The following is a 27,770-nucleotide window of genomic DNA, read 5'->3' on the forward strand; positions in this document are numbered from 1 at the left end:
GGTTCGGGGGACATGGGGATGTTGGAGGACATGGGGGGGGACACACTAAGGGTTGGGGGACAAAAGGTGGGGGGGCAATGGGGTGGGGGCACTAAGGGGGTTGGGGGGTAAAGAGGGGTTGGGGGGACAAAGGGGCTTGGGGGGCACAAAGGGTGGGGGGGCAAAGGGTGGGGGGCACTAAGGGGGTTGGGGGGTAAAGAGGGGGTGGGGGGTACAAACGGGGGTTGGGGGGGACAAAGGGGTGGGGGGGACAAAGGGGTGGGGGGACAAAGGGGTTGGGGGCACAAAGGGGTTGGGGGGGCACAAAGGGGGGTTGGGGGGACAAAGGGGGTCGGGAGGGACAAAGGGGTGGGGGGACAAAGGGGGTCTTGGGGGGACACGGGGGGACATATGGGGTACTGGGGGGCCATGGGGGGTGTTGGGGGACACAGGGGGTGTTGGGGGACATGGGGGGCACTGGGGGCCATGGGGGGTGTTGGGGGGACATGGAGGGTGTTGGGGGCCATGGAGGAGACTGGGGGGTGTTGGGGGGCTATGGGGGGGTTGGGGGCCATGGGGGGTGTTGGGGGGCATACGGGGGACTGGGGGGCCATGGGGGGTGTTGTGGGACACGGGGGATGTTGGGGGGCCTTAGGGGGGTGTTGGGGGACATAGGGGAGCTGGGGTCCGTGGGGGGTGATGGCGGACATGGGGGGAGTTGGGGCCCATGGGGGGGGCTGCAGGGGATGTTGGGGGGATATGGGGGGGTTGGGGGCCACGGGGGATGTTGAGGGCCATGGGGGAGACTGGGGGGTGTTGGGGGAATATGGGTGGTGTTGGGGGCCATGGGGGGGACTGGGGGGTGTTGGGGGCCATGGGGGGGGTGTTGGGGGGATATGGGGGGTGTTGAGGGCCATGGGGGGGACTGGGGGGCTCCAGGGGGTGTTGGGGGCCATGGGGGGGACATGGGGGGTGCTGAGGGTCATGGGGGACTCTGGGGGTGTTGGGGGATATGGGGGGGTGTTGGGGGGCCATGGGGTTGTTGGGGGGATATGGGGGTTGTTGGGGGGATATGGGGGCTGTTGGGGGGCTCTGAGAGGGGGCGGTTTGGGGGACACAGGGGGTGTTGGGGGCCATGGGGGAAACTGGGGGTTGTTGGGGGGCTCCAGGCGGGGGTTTGGGGGACACAGGGGGTGTTGGGGGGCCATGGGGGGGACTGGGGGGTGCTGGGGGCCATGGGGGGGACTGGAGGGTGTTGGGGGCCTCCAGACGGGGGTTTGCGGGACACAGGGGGTGTTGGGGGGATATGGGGGGGTTTGGGAGACACGGTGGGTGTTGGGGGCCATGGGGGGGACTGGGGGATGTTGGGGGGCCATGGGGGGGGTGCAGGGGGTGTGGGTCGCGCGCCCCCACCTCGGGGATGTTCTCCTCGATGATGCGCAGCACGGCCTGCATGCAGCTGCGCTGGTTCAGCACCGCGTCGATGCTCTGGGACACCAGGTCTGGGGGGAGCGGGGGGTGAGGGGCGCCCCACGCAGCCCCCCCTGCCCCACGCAGCCCCCAGCCCCACGGCGCGGCCCCACGCAGCCCCACGGCGCGGCCGCCGAGGGGAGCAGCTCTTACCCGGGTCCCCGCGGAGGCTCTTGAGGTCCAGTGAGCGCTGGGAGCCGTCGTAGCGCTTGCTCATGCACAGCTGGGGGGAGGAGGAGGAGGAAGATGAGAGGGGGGAGGAGGAGGAAGAGGAAGAGGAGGTGGAGGAAGAGGAGGAAGAGGAGGAGGAAGAGGAGGAGGAGGAGGAGGAGGAGGAGGAGGAAGAGGAGGAAGAGGAGGAGGAAGAGGAAGAGGAGGAGGAGGAGGAGGAGGAGGAAGAGGAGGAGGAGGAGGAGGAGGAGGAGGAGGAGGAAGAGGAGGAGGAAGAGGAGGAGGAGGAGGAGGAGGAAGAGGAGGAGGAAGAGGAGGAGGAGGAGGAGGAGGAGGAGGAGGAGGAGAAGGAAGAGGAGGAGGAGGAAGAGGAGGAGGAGGAAGAGGAGGAGGAGGAAGAGGAGGAGGAGGAAGAGGAGGAGGAGGAGGAGGAGGAGGAGGAGGAGGAGGAAGAGGAGGAGGAAGAGGAGGAGGAAGAGGAGGAGGAAGAGGAGGAGGAAGAGGAGGAGGAAGAGGAGGAGGAAGAGGAGGAGGAGGAGGAGGAGGACAATAAGGATGAGGAGAAGGATGAGAATGAGGACAAGGATGAAAAGGAGGATGAGGATGATAAGAAGAAGGATGAGAATGAGAATGAAGATGAGGAGGAGGATGAGGAGGGGAGGGAGGATGAGGAGGGGAGGGAGGATGAGGAGGGGAGGGAGGATGAGGAGGGGAGGGAGGATGAGGAGGGGAGGGAGGATGAGGAGGGGAGGGAGGATGAGGAGAATGAGGAGGAGAACGAGGATGAAGAGGAGGATGAGAGTGAGGAGGAGAATGAAAAAGATGAGAGTGAGGAGAAGGATGAAGAGGAGGATGAATGAGGATGAAGAGGAGGAGGAGGATGAAAAGCAGAATGAGGATGAAGAGCAGGATGAGAAGAAGGATGAGGATGAAGAGGAAGATGAAGAGGAGAGTGAGAATGAAAATGAGGATGAGGATGAAGAGTGGGACGAGGAAGAGGATGAGAGTGAGGAGGAGGAGGAGGAGAGTGAGAATGAAGATGAGGAAGAGGATGAAGAGGAGGATGAGGAGGAGATTGAGAATGAGGAGGAGAACGAGGATGAGGAGGAGGATGGGGAGGAGGAGGATGAAGATGAGGAGGAGGATGAAGATGAGGAGGAGGAGGATGAAGACGAGGAGGAGGAGGATGAGGACGAAGATGAGGACGAAGATGAGGATGAAGATGAGGATGAGGAGGAGGACGAAGATGAGGATGAAGATGAGGATGAAGATGAGGATGAGGAGGAGGACGAAGATGAGGATGAAGATGAGGATGAAGATGAGGATGAGGATGAGGATGAAGATGAGGATGAGGATGAGGACGAAGATGAGGATGAAGATGAGGATGAGGAGGAGGATGAAGATGAGGAGGAGGATGAAGATGAGGATGAAGATGAGGAAGGCCGCGTCCCTCGCTCGCCCACCTTGAGCTGCTCGATCTCCTGCGCCTTCAGCTCGTTCTGCAGCGACTGCGGCGGCGCCGACGAGTTGATCACGATCACCACCTGCAGGAGCGGAGCCCGCGCCCGTCCGTCTGTCCCCGTCCGTCCGTCCGTCCGTCCGGACACACAGACCCTCCCGGACAGCCCCCCCGCGTCCGTCTGTCCGTCCGTCTGTCCCCACCCCACCTTGTAGTTGTCCCTGTCGGTGATCTTGCGCGACACCTGCTTGAGGGCGCTGGCGGTGGTGGCGTCTTCCACGTAGAACTGGGCCCGGTTGTGGTCGTAGTGGAACTGGAAAGGGGGTGGTTATTGGGGGGGGGTGGTCCTGGGGTGCCCCCCACCCATGGGGTGGAAGGGGGGGGCCCTGGGGTGCTCCCCACCCATGGGATGGGGATGGAAAGGGGGGGTCCCTGGGGATGGAAAGAGGGATCCCCCCATGGGATGGGGATGGAAAGGGGGGGCCCTGGGGATGGAAAGAGGGGGTCCTGGGGTGCCCCTCATGGGATGGGGATGGAAAGGGGGGGCCCTGGGGATGGAAAGGGGGGTCCCCCCATGGGATGGGGATGGAAAAAGGGGGCCCCTGGGGACAGAAAGGGGGGTCCCTGGGGATGGAAAGGGGTTCCCTGGGGTGCCCCCCCATGGGATGGGGATGGAAAGGGGGGGTCCCCCAATGGGATGGGGATGGAAAAAGGGGGCCCCTGGGGATGAAAAGGGGGGGTCCCTGGGGTGCCCCCTACCCATGGGATGGGGATGGAAAAGGGGGTCCCTGGGGATGGGGATGGAAAGAGGGGTCCCCCCATGGGATGGGGATGGAAAGAGGGGTCCCCCAATGGGATGGGGATGGAAAGAGGGGTCCCTGGGGTGCCCCCCATGGGATGAGGATGGAAAGGGGGGTCCTGGGGTGCCCACCCATGGGATGGGGATGGAAAGAGGGGTCCCCCAATGGGATGGGGATGGAAAGAGGGGTCCCCCAATGGGATGGGGATGGAAAGAGGGGTCCCCCAATGGGATGGGGATGGAAAGAGGGGTCCCTGGGGTGCCCCGCATGGGATGGGGATGGAAAGGGGGTCCCTGGGGTGCCCCCCACCTGTGGGATGGGGATGGAAAGGGGGGTCCCCCCACGGGATGGGGATGGAAAGGGGGTCCCTGCAGATGGAAAGAGGGGTCCCCCAATGGGGTGGAAAGGGGGGTCCCTGGGGTGCCCCCATGGGATGGGGATGGAAAGAGGGGTCCCCCAATGGGATGGGGATGGAAAGGGGTCCCTGGGGGGGTCCCGCTCACCTCCACGGGGGTGAAGGGGACGCTGCAGAGGTTCTGGATGGAGCTGAGCAGCCATGACTTGTCGTACTTCTTGCCATAGGGGATCTGGGGGAGGAAGAGGACAGGAGAGGAAGAGGAAGAGGAAGAGGGAGTGGGAGAGGGAGAGGAAGACGGAGAGGAAGACGGAGAGAAAATGGAGAAGAGAGAAAAGGGGGAAAATGGGTGAAAAAGGGGGGGAAAAGGAGGGGGGTAAAGGGGGGGGAAAAGGAGGGGGGGAAGAAAGGGGGGGAAGAAAGGGGGGGAAGAAGGGGGGGGAAGAAGAAGGGGGGGAAGAAAGGGGGGGGAAGAAAGGGGGGGGAAGAAAGGGGGGGGGAAGAAAGGGGGGGGAAGAAAGGGGGGGAAGAAAGGGGGGGAAGAAAGGGGGGGAAGAAAGGGGAGGGAAGAAAGGGGGGGGAAGAAAGGGGGGGAAGAAAGGGGGGGAAGAAAGGGGGGGGAGGAAAGGGGGGGGAGGAAAGGGGGGGGAGGAAAGGGGGGGGAGGAAAGGGGGGGGAGGAAAGGGGGGGGAAGAAAGGGGGGGGAAGAAAGGGGGGGGAAGAAAGGGGGGGAGAGGAAAGGGGGGGGAAGAAAGGGGGGGGAAGAAAGGGGGGGGAAGAAAGGGGGGGGAAGAAAGGGGGGGGAAGAAAGGGGGGGGGGAAAGGGGGGGAAGAAAGGGGAGGGAAGAAGGGGGGGGAAGGGGGGGGGAAGAGGGGGGGGAAGGGGGGGGAAGGGGGGGGAAGGGGGGGGAAGAGGGGGGGAAGAGGGGGGGAAGAGGGGGGGAAGGGGGGGGAAGAGGGGGGGGAAGGGGGGGGGAAGAGGTGGGGGGAAGAGGGGGGGGGAAGAGGGGGGGGGAAGGGGGGGGAAGAGAGGGGGGGGAAGAGGGGGGGGAAGAAAGGGGGGGGAAGAAAGGGGGGGAAGAACGGGGGGGGAAGGAAAAGAGGAAAAATAGGAAAAAGGAGGAAAAAAGCCCAAGAAAAAGAGGGAAAAGAGAGGAAAAAGAAAAGAGAAAAAAGAGGAGAAAGGAAAGAAAAGAAACGAGAAAAAGGAAAAGAAAAGAAGAAAAAAGAAAAGGGAAAATGGGAAAAATGAGAAAAAAGACCAAAAAAATGAAAAAAGAAATAAAAATGAGTAGAAAAAGGTGCAAATGGGCCCCGTGGCTCCTCCCCACAGCCCCGATCCACTCCCCCCGACCTTCCAGCCCCAGATCCGCCTGTTCCCCCTTCCACCGCCTGTTGCCAGCTCTGGGACCTGATGGTGACAGCAGGACAGTGACAGGGTGACAATGACACCGTGACAGCGACACCGTGGTGACAACGCTGGGATAGTGATGTGGTGACGGTGACACCGGGATGATGACGCTGTGACAGTGACATGGTGACAATGCCACCGTGACGGTGATATGGTGACAATGACACCATGACAGTGACACTGTGGTGACAACGCTGGGATAGTGACGTGGTGACGGTGACACTGTGATGATGACGCTGTGACGGTGACATGGTGACAATGACACCGTGACAGTGACACTGTGGTGACAACGCTGGGATAGTGACGTGGTGACGGTGACACTGTGATGATGACGCTGTGACGGTGACATGGTGACAATGACACCGTGACAGTGACACCGTGGTGACAACGCTGGGATAGTGACATGGTGACGGTGACACCGTGATGATGACGCTGTGACGGTGACATGGTGACAATGACACCATGACAGTGACAGGGTGACAATGACACCGTGACAGCGACACCGTGGTGACAACGCTGGGATAGTGACGTGGTGACGGTGACACTGGGATGATGATGCTGTGATGGTGACATGGTGACAATGACACCGTGACAGTGACACCGTGGTGACAACGCTGGGATAGTGATGTGGTGACGGTGACACCGGGATGATGACGCTGTGACGGTGACATGGTGACAATGACACCGTGACGGTGATATGGTAACAATGGCACCGTGACGGTGATATGGTGACAATGACACTGTGACAGTGACACCGTGGTGACAACGCTGGGATAGTGACGTGGTGACGGTGACATCGGGATGATGAGGCTGTGATGGTGACATGGTGACAATGACACCGTGACGGTGATATGGTGACAATGACACCATGACAGTGACACCGTGGTGACAATGCTGGGATAGTGACATGGTGATGGTGACATCAGGATGATGACACCGTGACGGTGATATGGTGACAATGACACCATGATAACACTGTGACAGTGATATGGTGATGGTGACATCATGATGATAACACTGTGACGGTGACACTGTGATGGTGACATAGTGACAATGACACCGTGACAATTACACCATGACAGTGACCCCGTGACACTGACACTACGATGATGACACTGTGATAGTGACATGGTGACGCTGACACCGTGATGATAACACTGTGACAGTGACATGGTGACAATGACACCGTGACAACGACACCGTGATGGTGACATGGTGACAATGACACCGTGACAGTGACAGGGTGACAATAACACTGTTTCAGTGACATGGTGACAATAACACTGTGTCAGTGACACTGTGATGATACTGTAACAATGACACCGTGACAGTGACATAGTGATGGTGACGCCGTGATAATGACACCGTGACAGTGACATGGTGACGACGACACTGTTTCAGTGACATAGTGACAATAACACTGTGACGGTGACACTGTGATGATACTGTGACAATGACACCATGACAGTAACACTGTGACAATAACGCCATGACGGTGACACCGTGATGGTGCCATGGTGACAGTGACACTGTTGACGATGACATGGTGACATTGCCACAGTGACGATGACACCATGACAGCGACATGGTGACAATAACACCGTGACAGTGACACCACGACAATGACACGGTGACGACGACACTGTGACAGTGACACTTTGATGGTATCACGGGGATGGTGCCACCGTGACAATGACACCATGATGGGGTCACGGTGACGGTGCCATGGTGACAGTGACACTGTGACAATGATACCGTGATGATGACACTGTGAGGGTGACACCGTTACAGTGACATTGTGACGGTGCCACCATGACAATGACATGGTGATGGTGCCACAGTGATAGTGACACCATGACAATGACACCATGACGGTGTCATAGTGACGGTGCCACCATGACAGTGATACAGCGAGCGACACAGTGACAGTGACACCATGACGGTGACGTGGTGACAATAACATCGTGACAATAATATGGTGATGATGACACCATGACAGTGACACCGTGACGGTGCCACACGGACGGTGCCACCGTGACAGTGACACCATGACGGTGCTACAGTGACAATAACATCGTGACAGTAACACCGTGACAATGACATGGTGACAATGACACTGTGACAGTGACACCATGACGTTGCTACAGTGACAATAACATCGTGACAGTAACACCGTGACAATGACATGGTGACAACAACACTGTGACAGTGACACCATGACAATGATACCATGACGGCGCCACACGGATGGTGCCGTGGTGACAATGACACCATGATGGTGCCATGATGATGGCACCACGGTGACTGTGACACCATGACGATGACATCGCGACAATGACACCATGATGGTGACATGGTGACAACAACACCGTGACAGCGACACCGTGACAGCGCCATAGTGACGGCGCCATGGTGACCAGTGACAGCATGATGGTGACATGGTGACAATAACACCGTGACGGTGCCATAGTGACGGCGCCACGGTGACAGTGACACCATGACGGTGCTACGGTGACAACAACATCGTGACAGTGACACCGTGACAATGACACTGTGACGGTGCCACCATGACAATGACACCATGATGGTGCCATGGTGATGGCACCACGGTGACTGTGACACCATGGCGATGACACCGCAACAATGACACCACGATAGTGACATGGTGACAGTGACACCGTGACAGCACCATAGTGACGGCGCCATAGGGACGGTGCCACGGTGACAATGACACCATGATGGTGCCATGGTGATGGCACCATGGTGACCGTGACACCATGACGATGACATCGCGAAAATGACACCATGATGGTGACATGGTGACAATAACACCGTGACAGCAACACCGTGACAGCAACACCGTGACAGCGCCATAGTGACAGCACCACGGTGACCAGTGACACCATGATGTTGACATGGTGACAATAACACCGTGACAGCGACACCGTGATGGTGCCATAGTGACGGCACCGCGGTGACAGTGACACCATGACGGTGCTACGGTGACAACATCATCGTGACAGTGACACCGTGACAATGACACTGTGACGGTGCCACCATGACAATGACACCACGATATTGCCATGGTGACGGCACCATGGTGACTGTGACACCGTGACAATGACACCATGATGGTGACATGGTGACAATAACACCGTGACGGTGACACCGTGGTGACGTCACGGTAACAGCGACACCACCACCATGACAGCGCCCCCCGCTGCGCCCCACTCACCGTGATCTTGAACCAGTTCCTGCGGCCACCATCTCGGCTGGTGCCGCCACCACCACCACCGCCGCCGCTGCCGCGCTCCGGGGCCGGCAGGTCCCGTCTCACCGTGATGTGGATGTTGGCCGTGCGGTTGGGCCGGGGGCCGTAGGGCAAGCTGGGAACACCGCGGTGAGACCGGGGGTACAACCGCTTCCCCCCACCAGCCGCCAACCCCCCGGGGCGAGCCGCCCGCGCTCACTATCGGCCGCGGGGTCCCTCGTGGGCTTCGCTCATGGGGACGTCGCCGTCGTCGTCGTCCGGGCGCGCGCGGGGGCCGGGGCGGCCGCGGGGGCGGTGGTTGGGCTCGCTGTACATCTTGCCGCGGAAAGGCCCGCGGCCTTTCTTCCGGCGGCCCGAGAAGGCTCGGCCGCCCACGCGGTCATCGTGTTCTGCACGGGGAGAGACGCCCTCAGCGCACGGCAACGGGGGGCGACCAGCAATGGGGGACAAGCAGCAACAGGGGGTGCCCAGCAACAGGGAGCGCACACCATGGGTGCCCCTCTCCCCAGTCCCGTCTCCTCTCTCTGTCCCCATTCCTGTCCCCTTTTTCCGTCTCCATTCCCATCCCTGTCCCCTCTCCCCTTCCCCATCCTTGTCCCCTCTTTCCATCCCCATCCCATCCCCTTGTCCCCTCTCTGCAGCTCCCCATCTTTGCTCCCTCTCCCCATCCCCGTTCCCTGTCTCCATTCCTGTCCCCTCTCCCATTCCCTGTCCCCTCTTCCCATCCCTGTCCCTCCTCCCCAGCCCCATCCTCAGCCCCTCTCCCCTTCCCCATCCTTGTCCCCTCTTTCCAACCCCATCCCCATCCTCTTTCTCCATCTCCATCCTCATCCGCTCTCCCCATCTTTGCTCCCTCTCCCCATCCCCATCCCCTCTCCCTATCCCCATTCCCTGTCACCATTCCTGTCCCCTCTCCCCATCCCTGTCCCTTCTCCCCATCCCCTCTCCCCATCTTTGCTCCCTCTGTCCATCCCTATCCCCGTTCCCTGTCTCCATTCCTGTCCCCTCTCCCCATCCCCATCTCCTCTCCCCATCTTTGCTCCCTTCTCCCTGTCCCTGTCCCTCCTCCCCATCCCCAGCCCCTCTCCCCATCTTTGCTCCCTCTCCTCATCCCCATCCCCTCTCCCCATCCCCGTTCCCTGTCTCCATTCCTGTCCCCTCTCCCATTCCCTGTCCCCTCTTCCCATCCCTGTCCCTCCTCCCCAGCCCCATCCCCAGCCCCTCTCCCCTTCCCCATCCTTGTCCCCTCTTTCCAACCCCATCCCCATCCTCTTTCTCCATCTCCATCCTCATCCACTCTCCCCATCTTTGCTCCCTCTCCCCATCCCCATCCCCTCTCCCCATCCCCATTCCCTGTCACCATTCCTGTCCCCTCTCCCCTTCCCTGTCCCCTCTCCCCATCCCTGTCCCTTCTCCCCATCCCCAGCCCCTCTCCCCATCTTTGCTCCCTATCTCCATCCCTATCCCCGTTCCCTGTCTCCATTCCTGTCCCCTCTCCCCATCCCCATCTCCTCTCCCCGTCTTCGCTCCCTTTCCCCATCCCTGTCCCTTCTCCCCAGCCCCATCCCCAGCCCCTCTCCCCATCTTTGCTCCTTCTCCCCATCCTCATCTGCAGCCCCATCCCTGTCCCTCCTCCCCATCCCCTCTCCCCATCTTTGCTCCTTCTCCCCATCCTCATCTGCAGCCCCATCCCTGTCCCTTCTCCCCAGCCCCATCCCCAGCCCCTCTCCCCTTCCCCATCCCTGTCCCCTCTTTCCATCCCCATCCCCTCTCCCCATCTTCGCTCCCTCTCTCCATCCCCATCTGCAGCCCCATCCCTGTCCCTTCTCCCCAGCCCCTCTCCCCTTCCCCATCCCTGTCCCCGTCCCCTCTTTCCAACCCCATCCCGTCTCCATCCTCATCCCCATCCTCTTTCTTCATCTCCATCCTCATCCGCTCTCCCCATCCTCATCTCCTCTCCCCATATTTGCTCCCTCTCTCCATCCCCTTCCCTATCCCCTCTCCCCTCTTTCCAACCCGGTCCCCTCTTTCCAACCCCATCCCCATCCTCTTTCTCCATCTCCATCCCCTTCCCCTCTCCCCTTCCCCATCCCTGTCCCCTCTTCCAACCCCATCCCATCTCTCCATCCTCATCCCCATTCTCTTTCTTCGTCCCTGTCCCCTCTACCCATCGCTATCTCCTCTCCCCATCTTTGCTCCCTCTCCCCATCCCCATTCCCTGTCTCCATCCCTGCCCCCTCTCCCCATCCCTGTCCCTCCTCCCCAGCCCCATCCCCAGCCCCTCTCCCCTTCCCCATCCCTGTCCCCTCTTTCCATCCCCATCTTCGCTCCCTCTCTCCATCCCCATCTGCAGCCCCATCCCTGTCCCTTCTCCCCAGCCCCTCTCCCCTTCCCCAGCCCTGTCCCCGTCCCCTCTTTCCAACCCCATCCCGTCTCTCCATCCTCATCCCCATCCTCTTTCTCCATTCCTGTCCCCTCTCCCCATCCCCATCTCCTCTCCCCATCACTGTCCCTCCTCCCCATCCCCAGCCCCTCTCCCCATCCCCATCCCCTATCTCCATTCCTGTCCCCTCTCCCCAGCCCCATCCCCATCCCCTCTCCCCTTCCCCATCCCCTCTTTCCAACCCCATCCCGTCTCTTCATCCTCATCCCCATTCTTTCTTCGTCCCTGTCCCCTCTCCCCATCCCTATCTCCTCTCCCCATCTTTGCTCCCTCTCCCCATCCCCAGTCCCTCTCCCCATCTTTGCTCCCTCTCCCCATCCCCGTTCCCTGTCTCCATTCCTGTCCCCTCTCCCATTCCTTGTCCCTTCTCTCCAGCCCCATCCCCAGCCCCTCTCCCCTTCCCCATCCCTGTCCCCTCTTTCCATCCCCATCCCATCCCCATCCCCTCTCCCCATCTTCGCTCCTTCTCCCCATCCTCATCTGCAGCCCCATCCCTGTCCCTTCTCCCCAGCCCCATCCCCAGCCCCTCTCCCCTTCCCCATCCCTGTCCCCTCTTTCCATCCCCATCCCCTCTCCCCATCTTTGCTCCCTCTCTCCATCCCCATCTGCAGCCCCATCCCTGTCCCTTCTCCCCAGCCCCTCTCCCCCATCCCTGTCCCCGTCCCCTCTTTCCAACCCCATCCCGTCTCTCCATTCTCATCCCCATCCTCTTTCTCCATTCCTGTCCCCTCTCCCCATCCCCATCTCCTCTCTCCATCTTTGCTCCCTCTCCCCATCCCCATCCCCGTTCCCTGTCTCCATTCCTGTCCCCTCTTCCATTCCCTGTCCCCTCTCCCATTCCTTGTCCCTTCTCTCCAGCCCCATCCCCAGCCCCTCTCCCCTTCCCCATCCCATCCCATCCCCTCCCCCCATCTTCACTCCCTCTCTCCATCCCCATCTGCAGCCCCATCCCTGTCCCTTCTCCCCAGCCCCTCTCCCCATCTTTGCTCCCTCTCTCCACCCCCATCCCTGTCCCTTCTCCCCATCCCCATTCCATCCCCAGCCCCTCTTCCCTTCCCCATCCCCTTCCCCTCTTCCCTTCCCCATCCCCATCCCCTTCCCCTCTCCCATCCCTGTCCCCTCTCTCCAGCCCCATGCCCTTCCCCGTCTCCTCTCCCTGTCCCCATCTTCGCTCCCTCTCCCCTTCCCCATCCCCTGTCCCCTCTCCCCGTCCCCTGTCCCCTCTCCCCATCCCCTGTCCTCTCCCGTCCCCTCACCGCCCGCCGCGGCCTCACCGCCCAGGCCCCAGCGCCGCCTCCAACCGCCCGCGGCCTCCAGCTCCCCGCTCCCCGCCGCCACCCGGCCCCGCGGCTCCCGGGGACTCCCCCGAGGGCTCCCCGGAGGCTCCCCCGGCGCTCCCCGGCCCGCTCGGCCCCGCTCGGCCCCGCTCACCGCTGTATCCCCCCTTCCCCTCCTCCGCCATCGCTCCGGCAGCCGCGGCCTCAGCGCCGCGCCACGCCCCCCGCGTCACTTCCGCCCGCAGGTCACGGCCGCCTGCGCAGGCGCGTTCGCTCCTCCCCGCCCACCCGCCCGGCTCCGCCCACCCGCCCGGCTCCGCCCACCGCAACCATGAGGCCTCCGGTTCGAGTCCCGCCTGCGGAAGAAAAGGCGGCAGGCGGAGGTCCCACGGTTTTAATGCGGGTCTGCAGCCCCCCCCGCGGGGGTCACAGTGGCACCAGGGTCCCACAGTGTCACCCACGGCTGTACAGTGTCACCAGGGTCCCACAGTGTCCCCTGGGGTCCCACAGTGTCACCCAGGGCTGTACAGTGTCACCAGGGTCCCCCAGTGTCCCCTGGGGTCCCACAGTGTCACCCAGGGCTGTACAGTGTCACCAGGGTCCCACAGTGCCCCCTGGGGTCCCACAGTGTCACCCAGGGCTGTACAGTGTCACCAGGGTCCCATAGTGTCCCACAGTGTCACCCACAGCTGTACAGTGTCACCAGGGTCCCACAGTGTCCCCTGGGGTCCCACAGTGTCACCAGGGTCCTGAAGTGTCACCAGGGTCCCACAGTGTCACCCACAGCTGTACAGTGTCACCAAGGTCCCACAGTGTCACCAGGGTCCCGCAGTGTCCCCCGGGGGCCGTACAGTTGTCACCAAGGTCCCACAGTGTCCCCAGGGTCCCACACTGTCACCCAGGGCTGTACAGTGTCACCAGGGTCCCACAGTGTCCCCTGGGGTCCCACAGTGTCCCCCATGGCTGTACAGTGTAACCAGGGTCCTGCAGTGTCGCCAGGGGGCTGTATAGCGTCACCAAGGTCCCACAGTGTCCCCAGGGTCCCGCAGTGTCCCCAGGACACTGTACAGTGTCCCCAGGGGCCGCACAGCGTCCCCAGGGTCCCACAGTGTCCCCACGGGGCTGTACAGTTGTCACCAAGGTCCCACAGTGTCCCCAGGACACTGTACAGTGTCCCCAGGGTCCCGCAGTGTCCCCAGGACACTGTACAGTGTCCCCAGGGTCCAGCAGTGTCCCCAAGGGCTGTACAGTTGTCACCAGGGTCCCACAGCGTCCCCAAGGGCTGTACAGTGTCCCCAGGGTCCCACAGTGTCCCCAAGGGCTGTACAGCGTCACCAGGGTTCAAAACCCCACGAGGGTCCCACAGCTTTACCGGGGGCTGCAGCCCCCGGGGGTCCACAACACAGGGGTCCCCAGGGCTGGGTTGGGGTCCCCAGGACAAGTCGGGGTCCCTGGGGGCAAGTTGGGGTCCCCATGGGTGGGTTGGGGTCCCCACGGCTGGGCTGGGGTCCCCGGGACAAGTCAGGGTCCCCAGGGCTGGGTTGGGGTCCCCATGGCTGAGTCAGGGTCCCCAGGGATAAGTCAGGGTCCCCATGGCTGGGTCGGGGTCCCTGGGGCAGGTCGGGGTCCCCATGGCTGGGCTGGGGTCCCCGGGGACAAATTGGGGTCCCTGGGGACAGGTTGGGGCCCCCAGGGCTGAGTCGGGGTCCCCAGGGACAGGTTTGGGTCCCTGGGGACAAGTTGGAGTCCCCAGGGGCAGGTCGGGGTCCCCATGGGACAAGTTGGGGTCTCCAGGGCTGGGCTGGGGTCCCCATGGCTGGGTCGGGGTCCCTGGGGACAAGTTGGGGTCCCCATGGCTGGGTCAGGATCCCCAGGGGCAGGTCGGGGTCCCAAGCAGGACCTGCCCCCTCCCCACACAAACGTCCGTCTCCAAGCCCCGCGGAGTCCGTCTGTCCGTCCCGGCCGGTGGGACGAGGAGCGAGGAGGAGGAGGAGGAGGAGGAGGAGGCTCAGGCCAGGAAGACGACGAAGACGATGAAGAAGACGATGAGGATGAGGAAGATCTTGACCATGAGCCAGCGGTTGGACGTGACCGACTGGAAGTACTTGAGGATCTCGCCGTGCGCCGCCTCCACGTTCAGCTGCGCGTCCTCCACGCTGGCGTCGATCCTGGGGGCGGGGAGGGACGGCGTTTTGGGGGGGTCCTTGGGGGCCCTGGGGGCAAGTCAGGGTCCCCATGGCTGGGTCGGGGTCCCTGGGGGCAAGTCGGGGTCCCCAGGGGCAGGTCGGGGTCCCCAGGGCTGGGTTGGGGTCCCCATGGCTGGGTTGGGGTCCCTGGGGACAAGTCGGGGTCCCCATGGCTGGGTCGGGGTCCCTGGGGGCAGGTTGGGGTCCCCAAGGGCAGGCCGGGGTCCCCATGGCTGGGTCGGGGTCCCTGGGGGCAAGTCGGGGTCCCCAGGGGCAGGTCGGGGTCCCCAGGGCTGGGTTGGGGTCCCCATGGCTGGGTTGGCGTCCCTGGGGACAAGTCGGGGTCCCCATGGATGGGTCAGGGTCCCTGGGGGCAGGTTGGGGTCCCCAAGGGCAGACCGGGGTCCCCATGGCTGGGTCGGGGTCCCTGGGGGCAAGTCGGGGTCCCCAGGGGCAGGTCGGGGTCCCCAGGGCTGGGTTGGGGTCCCTGGGGACAAGTCGGGGTCCCCATGGATGGGTCGGGGTCCCTGGGGGCAGGTTGGGGTCCCCAAGGGCAGACCGGGGTCCCCATGGCTGGGTCGGGGTCCCTGGGGGCAAGTCGGGGTCCCCAGGGGCAGGTCAGGGTCCCCAGGGCTGGGTTGGGGTCCCTGGGGGCAGGTCGGGGTCCCCATGGCTGGGTTGGGGTCCCTCAGGGCAAGCTGGGGTCCCCATGGCTGGGTTGGGGTCCCCAGGGCTGGGTTGGGGTCCCTCAGGGCAAGCTGGGGTCCCCATGGCTGGGTTGGGGTCCCCTGGGGGGTGGGAGGGGGAATGGGGGTCCCTGAGGGGCAGGAGAAGTTTGGGAGGGGTCATAGGGGACAAGTTTTGTAGGTCCCTGGGGGGCAGGAGGGGGTTTGGGGGGATCACAGGGGACAGTTTTGGGGGTCCCTGGGGGGCAGGAGGGTGATTGGGGGGTCACGGGGAGCAGGAAAGGTTTGGGGGATCCCTCGGGGGGTGGGAGGGGTTGGGGGGTCCCTGTAGGGTGGAAGGGGGTCATAGGGGACAAGTTTTGCAGGTCCCTGGGGAGCAGGAGGGGGTTTGGGGGTCCCTGGGGACAGGAGGAGGATTGGGGGGGTCACATGGGACAGTTTTGGGGGTCCCTGGGGGGCAGGAGGGGGATTGGGGGGGTTCTAGGGAACAGCAGGGGGTTCGAGGGGTCATGTGGGACAGGAGGGGTTTGTGGGGCGGTCACAGGGGACAGGAGGAGTTTTGGGGGTCCCTGGAGGGCAGGAGGGGTTTGGGGGGTCCCTGGGGGGCAGGAGGGGTTTGGGGGGGTCCCCGCGTGGGCCAGGAGGTGGGGCCGGGGGGCTCCGGCACCTCTGGATCGTCTCCTCCTGCTCCTTCACCATGTGCGCCAGCTGCTGGAAGATGGAGCCCAGCTCCACGATGGTGGATTCGATGTTCTGCATGGTGTCCGCGCGGCTCTGGATGTACGAATCCTGCGTGGGGGGGACACATCACTCCCTGTGTGTGTGTGTCCCCCCCCTTTCTAATGTCCCTTGAGATGGGGGGACACACACAAGTGTCACCCCCCCGCAGCTCCAGGCCCACCTGCTCGTCGATGAGCTGCAGCTGCTGGCTGGTGCGCGCGTCCATCTCGATGGCCACGGCCCCCCCGCGCTGCGGCTCGTCCTGCAGCACCGTCGAGCCTTTGGGGGGGGGACAGGGGGTTAAAACGGGGGGTGGGGGGTGTAGGACCCCCCCTCCGCCCCCCCCAAATCCCGGCGCTCACCCAGGTTGCCGGCGGCGAGGGGGAAAGCGGAGACGGGGGCGCGGGAGAAGTGCTCACGGCGGCTCCGCTGCTGCTTCAGGTTCTGGGGGGGGAAATGGGGGTCAGGGGGCTTGGGGGGGGTCAGGTTGGGCTCATAGGGGGTTGGGGGGGGTCAGGGGGCTCAGGGGGGCTCAAAAGGGTCAGGGTGGGCTCAGGGGAGTTGGGGGGCTCAGGAGGGTTGGGGGCTTGAGGGGTTCAGGGGGGTTGGGGGGTTGAGGGGTTCAGGGGGTCTCAGGGGAGTTGGGGGGCTCAGGAGGGTTGGGGGTTCAGGGGGGGCTGGGGGCGCTCAGGAGGGTTGGGGGGTTCAGGGGGGCTCAGGGGAGTTGGGGGGGCTCAGGAGGGTTGGGGGGTTCAGGGGGGGCTGGGGAGCTCAGGAGGGTTGGGGGGTTCAGGGGGGCTCAGGGGGGCTGGGGGAGGCTCAGAAGGGTTGGGGGGTTCAGGGGGGCTCAAGGGGGGCTGGGGGGGCTCAGGGGAGTTGGGGGGCTCAGGAGGGTTGGGGGGTTCAGGGGGGCTCAGGGGAGTTGGGGGGGGCTCAGGAGGGTTTGGGGGTTCAGGGGGGCTCAGGGGAGTTGGGGGGCTCAGGAGGGTTGGGGGGTTCAGGGGGGCTCAGGGGGGCTGGGGGGGGCTCAGGAGGGTTTGGGGGTTCGGGGGGCTCAGGGGAGTTGGGGGGCTCAGGGGAGTTGGGGGGTTCAGGGGGGCTCAGGGGAGTTGGGGGGCTCAGGAGGGTTGGCGGGTTCAGGGGGGCTCAGGGGGGCTGGGGGGGGCTCAGGAGGGTTGGGGGGTTCGGGGGGCTCAGGGGAGTTGGGGGGGGCTCAGGGGGGTTGGGGGGTTCAGGGGGGCTCAGGGGGGCTGGGGGGGGCTCAGGGGGGTTGGGGGGTTGAGGGGGGTTGAGGGGCTCAAAGGGGGCTGGGGGAGGCTCAGAAGGGTTGGGGGGTTCAGGGAGGCTCGAGGGGGGCTGGGGGGGCTCAGGGGGGTTGGGGGTTCAGGGGGGCTCAGGGGAGTTGGGGGGCTCAGGAGGGTTGGGGGGTTCAGGGGGGCTCAGGGGGGGCTGGGGAGCTCAGGAGGGTTTGGGGGTTCATGGGGGTTGAGGGGGCTCAGGAGGGTTGGGGGGTTGAGGGGTTCAGGAGGGCTCAGGAGGGTCTGGGGGGGTCAAGGGGGGGCTGGGGGGGCTCAAGAGGGTTGAGGGGTTCAGGGGGGGATCAAGAGGGGCTGGGGGGTTCAGGAGGGGCTGGGGGGGCTGGAGAGGATGGGGGGCTTGGGGGGCTCAGTGGGGGCTGGGGAGGTCAAGGGGGGGCTGGGGGCTGGGGGGTTCAGGGGGTTCATGGGGGTCAGGTGGGGCTCATGGGGGGCTGGGGGGGTCAGAGGGGGTTCAAGGGGGTCAGGGGGGCTCAGGGGAGTTGGGGGGTTCAGGGGGGGCTCAGGGGGTCAAGAGGGGGCTCAAGAAGGTCAGGGGGGTTTGGAGGGTTCAGGGGGGCTCAGGAGGGGCTGGGGGGTTCAGGGGGGGTTCAGGAGAACCAGGGGGGGCTGAGGGTTTTTGGGGGGGCTCATGAGGAGCTGGGAGGTCAGGAGAACCAGGGGGGACTCAGGAAGGTCAGGGGGGGCTGAGGGTTTTTGGGGGGGCTCAGGAGGACCAGGGGGGGCTCAGGAGAACCAGGGGGGGTACATGAGGAGTGGGGGGTTGAGGGTTTTGGGGGGGTCTCAGGAGGGTCGGGGGGGGTGAGGGTTTTGCAGGGGGGGGGTTCGTGAGGGTCAGGGAGGGGTCAGGAGAACCAGGGGGGGTTCATGAGGGGCTGGGAGGGCTGAGGGTTTTGGGGGGGCTCAGAAGGACCAGGGGGGGCTGAGGATTTTGGGGGGGGCTCAGGAGAACCGGGGGGGGCTCAGGAGGGTCGGGGGGGGCTAAGGGTTTCAGGGGACTCAGGAGGACCAGGGGGGCTGAGGATTTTGGGGGGGGCTCATAAGGGTCAGGGGGGGCTCAGGAGAACCAGGGGGGGCTCAGAAGGATCAGGGGGGGCTGAGGGTTTTGGGGGGGGTCAGGAGAACTAGGGGGACCTGAGGGTTTTGGGGGGGAACTCATGAGGATCAGGGGGGGCTGAGGGTTTTGGGGGGGGCTCAGGAGGACCAGGGGGGGCTGAGGGTTTTGGGGGGGAACACATGACAGTTGGGGGGGGCTGAGGGTTTTGGGGGGGGCTCAGGAGGACCAGGGGGGGCTGAGGGTTTTGGGGGGGAACTCATGAGGGTCAGGGGGGGCTGAGGGTTTTGGGGGGCTCAGGAGGACCAGGGGGAGCTGAGGGTTTTGGGGGGGAACTCATGAGGGTCAGGGGGGGCTGAGGGTTTTGGGGGGGAACTCATGAGGGTCAGGGGGGGCTGAGGGTTTTGGGGGGGGTCAGGAGGACCAGGGGGGGCTGAGGGTTTTGGGGGGGGCTCAGGAGGACCAGGGGGAGCTGAGGGTTTTGGGGGTGGGTCAGGAGGACCAGGGAGGGCTGAGGGTTTTGGGGGGGGCTCAGGAGGACCAGGGGGGGCTGAGGGTTTTGGGGGGGAACTCATGACGGTCAGGGGGGGGCTGAGGGTTTTGGGGGGCTCAGGAGGACCAGGGGGGGCTGAGGGTTTTGCGGGGGGGGTGCTCAGAACTCACCTCTGTCCGCACCTCCAGCACTGATTTGAAATCATTGGACATGGAGGCCAGTTTGGACTGCGGAACGAAGGGGGGAATCAGCCAGGTGGGGGGGGACAGGGGACATGGGACACGGGGGGGGGATCGTGTGTCCGTGCGTCCGTCCCCACCTGCAGCGACACCACGACGGTGTTGGAATGGCTCTGGACATGGCGGCCGCTCTGGCCGCCCCGCGCCCGCACCAGCTCCTGCAGCTGCGCGATCTGCTTGTTCAGGCTGTTGATGTCCTGGGGAGAACGGGAAAAACGGCGCCAAAATCACCTCGGGGGGAAAATGGCGCCAAAGTCACCTCAGGGGGAAAATGGCGCCAAAGTCACCTCAGGGGGGAAATGGCGCCAAAGTCACCTCAGGGGGGAAATGGCGGCAAAGTCACCTCAGGGGGAAAATGGCGCCAAAGTCACCTCAGGGGGAAAATGGCGCCAAAGTCACCTCAGGGGGAAAATGGCGCCAAAGTCACCTCAGGGGGAAAATGGCGCCAAAGTCACCTCAGGGGGAAAATGGCGTCAAAGTCACCTCAGGGGGAAAATGGCGCTAAAATCACCTCGGGGGGAAAATGGCGCCGAAATCACCTCAGGGGGGAAATGGCGTCAAAGTCACCTCAGGGGGGAAATGGCGCCAAAATCACCTCAGGGGGAAAATGGCGCCAAAATCACCTCAGGGGGAAAATGGCGCTAAATCACCTCAGGGGAGAAATGGCGTCAAAGTCACCTCAGGGGCAAAATGGCGCTAAATCACCTCAGGGGAGAAATGGCGTCAAAGTCACCTCAGGGGGAAAATGGCGCTAAATCACCTCAGGGGGAAAATGGCGCCAAATCACCTCAGGGGAGAAATGGCGTCAAAATCACCTCAGGGGGAAAATGGCGCCAAAATCACCTCAGGGGAGAAATGGCGTCAAAGTCACCTCAGGGGGAAAATGGCGCTAAATCACCTCAGGGGGAAAATGGCGCCAAATCACCTCAGGGGAGAAATGGCGTCAAAATCACCTCAGGGGGAAAATGGCGCCAAATCACCTCAGGGGAGAAATGGCGCCAAAGTCACCTCAGGGGGAAAATGGCGCCAAATCACCTCAGGGGGAAAATGGCGTCAAAGTCACCTCAGGGGGGAAATGGCGCCAAAGTCACCTCAGGGGGAAAATGGCGCCAAAATCACCTGAATGTTAGAACATCACTAAAATCACCTCAATGTTAAAATGTCACTAAAATCACCTCAATGTTAAAATGTCACTAAATTTACCTCAGGGCTCAAAATGGCACCAAAATCACCTCAGTGTCAAAACGTCACTAAAATCACCTCAGGATCAAAATGGGTGGGCACCAATTTTGGGAGTTTTAGCCTCAATTTCATGATATAATGGAAGAAAATGTACAAAAAGTGATTAATGTGGGAATTATCAATTAATAGAGTGACCCCCAAAGTGCCTCAAAATGGCGCCAAATCACCTCAGGGGCAAAATGGTGCTAAAATCACCTCAGGTGAAAATGTCACTAAAATCACCTCAGTGTTAAAACGTCATTAAAATCACCTCAATGTTAAAATGTCACTAAAATCACCTCAATGTCAGAATGTCACTAAAATCACCTCAATGTTAAAATGTCACTAAAATCACCTCAATGTTAAAACGTCACTGAAATCACCTCAGGATCAAAATGGCGCCAAAATCACCTAAAGCCTCCAAATGTCACTAAAATCACCTCAGGGCTCCAAATGGCAGCCCCAGGGGCACCAATTTTGGGCGTTTTACCCTCAATTTCACGATATAATGGAAAATATGTACAAAAAGTGACTAATGTGGGAATTATTAATAAAAAGAGCGACCACAAAGCTGCTTGAAAATGGCGCCAAATCCCCTCAGGGGCAAAATGGCGCCAAATCCCCTCAGGGGTAAAATGGCAGTAAAATCACCTCAGGGTCAAAATGTCACTAAAATCACCTCAGGGCTCAACAGGGCAGTCCCAAGAGACCCAATTTAGGAGCTTTTGGCCTCAATATGATGCTTTTAATTGGTTTTATGTCATTAAATCCCTCCCGCCCTCTCTGAACAGGGGGCAGCTCCCATTTGGATGCCAGGGGCAAAATGGCGGCTCCTTCACCTCAATCATGAATTGAATTACAGTGTGTGCCCCCCAAAAATGTGACCCTCCCCCCAAAAGTGTGACCCCCCCACAAGGTGGGGACCCCCCCCAACAAGGTGGGGACCCCCCCGACAAGGTGTGGACCCCCCCACCTGTTTGATGATGTAGGTGAGCTCCTCGATCTCCACGGCTTTGTCGTCAAAAAGGGACTTTCGCTTGGCCACTGGGGGGACATGGGGAGGTGGGGGGGTCACGGGGGGAAAAGGGGGATGGGGGGGGGGGGGCAAGGGGGAAATGGGGATGGGGGGGTGAAATGGGGAGGGGGGAATGGGGGGGGAGTGGGGGGGGGGATGGGGGGAGAAGGGGGGAAGAGAGGGGAATAGGGGGGGAAGGGGGGAAGAAGGGGGAATGGGGGGGAAGGGGGGAAGAGGGGGGAATGGGGGGGAAGGGGGGGGAAGGGGGGGAAAGGGTGGGAAAGGGTGAGAAAGGGGGGGAAAGGGGGGAAGAGAGGGGGAAGGGGGGGGAAGGGGGGGTGGAAGGGGGGAAAGGGGGGGAAGAGGGGGGGAAGAGGGGGGGGAAGAGGGGGGGAAGAGGGGGGGAAGAGGGGGGGAAGAGGGGGGGAAGAGGGGGGGAAGAGGGGGGGAAGAGGGGGGGAAGAGGGGGGGAAGAGGGGGGAAGAGGGGGGGAAGGGGGGGGAAGGGGGGGGAAGGGGGGGGAAGAGGGGGGGAAGGGGGGGGGAAGGGGGGGGAAGAGGGGGGAAGAGGGGGGAAGAGGGGGGAAGAGGGGGGAAGAAGGGGGAAAAGGGGGGAAGAGGGGGGAAGAGGGGGGAAGAGGGGGGAAGAGGGGGGAAGAGGGGGGAAGAGGGGGGAAGAGGGGGGGAAGAGGGGGGGAAGAGGGGGGGAAGAGGGGGGAAGAGGGGGAAACGGGGGGGGAAACGGGAAACAGGGGGGGAAACGGGAAACGGGGAGGAAACGGGAAACGGGGAGGAAACGGGAAACGGGGGGGGGGAACGGGAAACGGGGGGGGAACGGGAAACGGGGGGGGGGAACGGGAAACGGGGGGGGGGAACGGGAAACGGGGGTGGAACGGGAAATGGGGGTGGAACAGGGAGAAGGGTGGAAGGGGGTGGGGACGGGGGGGCTAACAGGGGGGGAAATGGGGGGGGAAACGGGGGGGAGGGAAACAGAGACGGGTAGAGAACGGGGGAGGGAAATGGGGGGGAAACAGGGAGGAGGGGGACACGGGGAGGGGGAACATAGTGGGGGTTGGGGAACAGTGGGGGGGGGGAACAGTGTGGGGGGGGAACGCGGTTTGGGGGGGGACGCGTGGTTTTGTGGGGGACACATGGTGGGGGGGGGACACGGGGAGGTGGGGGGACAGAAGGAGGTGGGGGGGTCAGTGGGGGGGTCAGTGGGGGGGACAGTGGGGGGGTCGCCCCACCCGCCCCCACTCACGGAAGGTCAGCTTCTCCAGCTTGGCGAAGGTGTTGCTCAGGTCCTTCCCGATGCGCCTGCGGACGGGGGGGGTTAAAAAGGGGGGGTCCCCCTCCTTGCCCCCCCCATCTCCTCGCAATGGGGAGCCCCCCGTTCCTTCCGGTTCCCCCCCACCCCTCTCCTGTTCCCCCCCTATGGACCCCCAAACCCCCTCCTGCCCCACAGGGACCCCCCACACCACCCCATGGACCCCCAAACCCCCTCTTATCCCCCATGGACCCCCCAAACCTCCCACATCACCCCATGGAGCCCCCCAAACCACCCCATGGACCCCCAAACCCCCTCCTGCCCCCCAGGGACCCCCCCAAACCACCCCATGGACCCCCAAACCCCCTCTTATCCCCCATGGACCCCCCAACCTCCCCCCAAACCACCCCAAGGACCCCCCAAATCCCCTCCTGCCCCCCATGGACCCCCCAAACCTCCCAGATCACCCCATGGACCCCCAAACCCCCTCTTATCCCCCATGGACCCCCCAAACCCCCTCCTGCCCCCCATGGACCCCCCAAACCTCCCAGGTCACCCCATGGACCCCTCCAAACCACCCCATGGACCCCCAAACTCCCTCCTGCCCCCCAGGGACCCCCAATCCCTCCCCCACCCCCCAGGGACCCCCAAACCCCCACACCACCCCATAGACCCCCCCAAACCCCCTCTTGCCCCCCAGGGACCCCCCAAGCCACCCCATGGACCCCCAAAACCACCTCATGGACCCCAAAACCCCCTCTTTTCCAGCATGGACCCCCAAAACCACCTCATGGACCCCCAAACCCCCTCTTATCCCGCATGGACCCCCCAAGCCACCCCATGGACCCCCAAACCCCCTCTTATCCCGCATGGACCCCCAAAACCACCTCATGGACTCCCAAACCCCCTCTTATCCCGCATGGACCCCCAAACCTCCCACATTACCCCATGGACCCCCCCAAACCACCCCATGGACCCCCAAACCCCCTCCTGCCCCCCAGGGACCCCCAAACTGCCTCTTATCCCCCATGGACCCCCCAAACCTCCCACATCACCCCATGGACCCCCCCAAACCACCCCATGGACCCCCAAACCCCCTCCTGCCCCCCTGAGACCCCAAATCCCCCTCCCACCCCCCCAGGGAGCCCCCAAACCCCTCCCACCCCCCCAGGGACCCCCCAAACCACCCCCTGGACCCCCGAAACCCCCCCGGGGACCCCCCAAATCCCTTCCCCCTCACTTGGCCATGAGGCTGAACTCGCTGCGCTGCCGCCCCCCAAGTGGGGCCGCTCTGCCGGGGGGGACCCCGTCCTGTGGGGGGGGACACGGTTGGGGGGTCCCCATGTAGGACAGCAGGGGGATTGGGGGGGCCATGGGGGATAAGAGGGGGTTTGGGGGTCCGTGGGGTGGTTTGGGGGGTCCATGGGGTGATGTGGGAGGTTTGGGGGTCCATGGGGGATATGAGGGAGTTTGGGGGTCCATGGGGTGGTTTGGGGGGTCCATGGGGTGATGTGGGAGGTTTGGGGGTCCATGGGGGATATGAGGGGGTTTGGGGGTCCGTGGGGTGGTTTGGGGGGTCCATGGGGTGATGTGGGAGATTTGGGGGGTCCATGGGGGATATGAGGGGGTTTGGGGGTCCATGGGGGTGGTTTGGGGGGTCCCTGTGGGGTGGGAGGGGGATTGGGGGGTCCCTGTGGGGTGGGAGGGGGTTTAGGGGGTCCATGGGGTGGTTTGGGGGGGGTTGGGGGGTCCATGGGGGATAAGAGGGTGTTTGGGGGTCCATGGGGTGCTTTGGGGGGGTCCATGGGGTGATGTGGGAGGTTTGGGGGGTCCATGGGGAAAAAGAGGGGGTTTGGGGGTCCATGGGGGTGGTTTGGGGGGTCCCTGTGGGGTGGGAGGGGGATTGGCGGGTCCCTTGGGGGCAGGAGGGGTTGGGGGGGTCACAGGGGACAGGAGGAGTTTTGGGGGGCCCTGGAGGTAGGAGGGGTTTGGGGGGTCCCGGGGGGGCAGGAGGAGGCTTGAGGGGGGTCCGTGGGGACCATGAAGGGGATTGGGGGGTTCCCAGGGGTCAGGAGGGGTTTGGGGGGCCCCTGGGGGTCAGGAGGGGGATTGGGGGGGTCCCAGGGGACCATGATGGGGATTGGGGGCTCCCAGGGGGCCAGGAGGGGTGTGGGAAGTCCCAGGGGGCCATGACGAGTTTGGGGGGTCCTTGGGGACCGTGAGGGGGATTGGGGGGTCCCAGGGGTTCAGGAGGGGTTTGGGGGGTCCCTGGGGATTATGAGAGGGTTTGGAGGGTTCCCGGGGTCAGGAGGGGTTTGGGGGTTCTCAGGGGGTCAGGAGAGGTTTGGGGGGTCCCTGGGGACCATGAGGGGGATTGGGGGATCCCTGGGGGTTGGGAAGAGTCTGGGGGGTTCCTGGGGTCAGGAGGGGTTTTGGGGGTCCCTGGGGACCATGAGGTGGATTGGGGGGTCCCAGGGGTTCAGGAGGGGTTTGGGGGTTCCTGGGGATTATGAGAGGGTTTGGGGGATCCCTGAGGATTATGAGGGGGTTTGGGGGGTTCCCGGGGTCAGGAGGGGTTTAGGGGGTCCCAGGGGACCATGAGGGGGATTGGGGGGGGTCCCTGGGAACCATGAGGGCGATTGGGGGGTCCCAGGGGGTCAGGAAGGGTTTGGGGGTCCCTGGGGACCATGATGAGGACTGGGGGGGGTGGGTCCAAAGGGATCAGGAGAGGTTTGGGGGAGCCCTGGGGACCATGATGGGGATTGGGGGATCCCTGGGGGTCAGGACGGGTTTGGGGGGCCCCAGGGGACCATGATGGGGATTGGTGTTCCCAGGGGGTCAGGAGGGGTTTGGGGGGCCCCTGGGGACCATGATGGAGATTGGGGGGTCCCAGGGGGTCAGGAGGGGTTGGGGGGTTCCCAGGGGGTCAGGAGGGGTTTGCGGGGTCCCTGGGGACCATGAGGCGGATTGGGGGGTCCCAGGGGGTCAGGAGGGGTTTGGGGGTTCTCAGGGGGTCAGGAGAGGTTTGGGGGGTCCCTGGGGACCATGAGGGGGATTGGGGGGGTCCCTGGGAACCATGAGGGCGATTGGGGGTTCCCAGGGGGTCAGGAGGGGTTTGGGGGGTCCCTGGGAACCATGAGGGTGATTGGGGGGTCCCAGGGGGTCAGGAGGGGTTTGGGGGGTCCCTGGGGACCATGAGGGCGATTGGGGGGTCCCAGGGGGTCAGGAGGGGTTTGGGGGGTCCCTGGGGACCATGAGGGCGAGTGGGGGGTCCCAGGGGGTCAGGAGGGGTTTGGGGGGTCCCTGGGAACCATGAGGGCGATTGGGGGTTCCCAGGGGGTCAGGAGGGGTTTGGGGGGTCCCGGGGGGTCGGGAAGAGTCTGGGGGGTCCCAGGGGGTCAGGAAGGGTTTGGGGGGCCCCTGGGGACCATGATGAGGATTCAGGGGGGGGTCCCAGGGGGTCAGGAGGAGTTTGGGGGTGCCCCCCCCCCACCTGTCGGCCCTGCAGGGACTTGCAGGCGGAGAGGAACTCCTGGGTCCGGTCGCGACACGACATGACGTCAGCAGGGGGCGGGGCGGGCGGCGGGGGCGGGGCCGGGCCGGGCGCGGGCTGTGTCTGGGGGGGGCCCCGCTGAGCTCCCTCTGCCCGCTGCTTAGGGCCGAGCCGGCGGCGCGTGAGCATCGGGGCGCATCCCCTGCGCTGCGGGGGGGTCAGAGCGGGCACCCGCGACCCCCGGGACCCCCCCGGGTCACCCCGGGACCCCCCGGTCACTGACACCCCCCCCAGAGCCAACGGGATCCCCCAGGTCACTGACACCCCCCCCAGAGCCAACGGGATCCCCCCGGTCACTGACACCCCCTCCAGAGCCAACGGGATCCCCCAGGTCACTGACACCCCCCCCAGAGCCAACGGGATCCCCCCGGTCACTGACACCCCCCCCAGAGCCAACGGGATCCCCCAGGTCACTGACACCCCCCCCAGAGCCAACGGGATCCCCCAGGTCACTGACACCCCCCCCAGGGACACCGGGACCCCCCCAGTCACTGACACCCCCCCCAGAGCCACTGGGACAACCCCGGGGACACTGGGACCCCCCAGGTCACTGCCACCCCCCCAGAGCCACCGGGACCTCCCAGGTCACTGTCACCCCCCCCAGAGCCACCGGGACCCCCCCGGTCACTGCCACCCCCCCCAGAGCCACCGGGATCCCCCAGGGACCCCCCCAGTGCCACCGGGACCCCCCGGGACACCCCCAGGGACACCGGGACCACCCCGGTCACTGACACTCCCCCCCCAGAGCCACCGGGACCCCTCGGGGACACCGGGACCCCCCCAGTCACTGCCACCCCTCCCAGAGCCACCGGGATCCCCCAGGGACCCCCCCAGAGCCACCAGGATCCTCCAGAGACACCGGGACCCCCACAAGGGGACACCGGGACCCTCCGGGGACCCCCCCAGGGACTCAGGGACCCCCCCGCTCACCGCCACCCCCCAAAAAGCCACCGGAACCCCCCCAGATCCACCGACCCCGCCGCTCACCGTTACCGGGACCTTCCCGGGGACCCTCGGGCCACCGGGCCCCCCATGGCTACCGGAACCCCCCCCCTGGCCACCGGAAACCCCCCAACCCCCCCCCGCCGCGGGCCGGAACCGACCGGGCTCCCCCCCCGCCCAGTGCGGAGGGGGCGGGAACAGGCGCGCGCTGCCGCTCAGCCCCGCCCCCCTCATTTCCCCCCACCCCCCCCCCTCGTTTCCCGCGCTCACCGGGACTCGGGGGTCTGAGGCCTCGCGCCGCCGCCGGGACGCACCGGCCGCACTGACGTCACCGCCACGTCGCTTCCTCCTCCCGTTCGCCCAACCCCATCAGGTGCCCATCGCTCCTTCCGGAAGTCCGAGCTCTATGGGCCGGAAGTCCTCCACACCCCCCCTCCCCGCTG

General features: G+C 64.1%; 2 protein-coding genes across 3 annotated transcripts in view; both read right to left on the reverse strand.

Moving 5' to 3' along the window:
• LOC139826257 (nuclear RNA export factor 1) overlaps positions 1-12,915 on the reverse strand; it is a 30,258-nt gene extending 17,343 nt beyond the window's left edge. Inside the window, exons 1-8 of the mRNA XM_071801448.1 lie at positions 12,791-12,915; positions 9,116-9,305; positions 8,881-9,031; positions 4,383-4,466; positions 3,288-3,392; positions 3,084-3,164; positions 1,603-1,672; positions 1,393-1,481 (exon numbers count right to left, since the gene is read on the reverse strand). Coding sequence (XP_071657549.1) covers positions 1,393-1,481; positions 1,603-1,672; positions 3,084-3,164; positions 3,288-3,392; positions 4,383-4,466; positions 8,881-9,031; positions 9,116-9,305; positions 12,791-12,821 — 801 coding nt within the window. The 5' untranslated portion in view covers positions 12,822-12,915. The remainder of the gene's footprint in view (positions 1-1,392; positions 1,482-1,602; positions 1,673-3,083; positions 3,165-3,287; positions 3,393-4,382; positions 4,467-8,880; positions 9,032-9,115; positions 9,306-12,790) is intronic.
• Positions 12,916-13,014: 99 nt separating this feature from the next.
• Positions 13,015-27,705, reverse strand: STX5 (syntaxin 5). 2 transcript variants are annotated; one of them, XM_071801516.1, is made up of 11 exons: positions 27,598-27,705; positions 26,326-26,532; positions 24,073-24,143; positions 22,827-22,882; positions 21,525-21,595; positions 19,411-19,527; positions 19,262-19,318; positions 16,591-16,672; positions 16,410-16,507; positions 16,176-16,297; positions 13,015-14,804 (listed from the first exon to the last, which is right to left on the reverse strand). In XM_071801516.1, exons 2-11 carry the CDS (start codon positions 26,512-26,514, stop codon positions 14,645-14,647), a joined length of 1,023 nt encoding a protein of 340 aa, XP_071657617.1. In that variant the 5' UTR covers positions 26,515-26,532; positions 27,598-27,705; the 3' UTR covers positions 13,015-14,644. The 2 variants fall into 2 exon arrangements, with proteins under 2 accessions (XP_071657617.1, XP_071657618.1); XM_071801517.1 differs by lacking the exon at positions 27,598-27,705 and adding an exon at positions 27,373-27,444.
• Positions 27,706-27,770: the final 65 nt, after the last annotated feature.

This window comes from Patagioenas fasciata, chromosome 39 (genome assembly GCF_037038585.1).
Source record: "Patagioenas fasciata isolate bPatFas1 chromosome 39, bPatFas1.hap1, whole genome shotgun sequence".
Lineage (NCBI taxonomy): Eukaryota > Metazoa > Chordata > Aves > Columbiformes > Columbidae > Patagioenas > Patagioenas fasciata.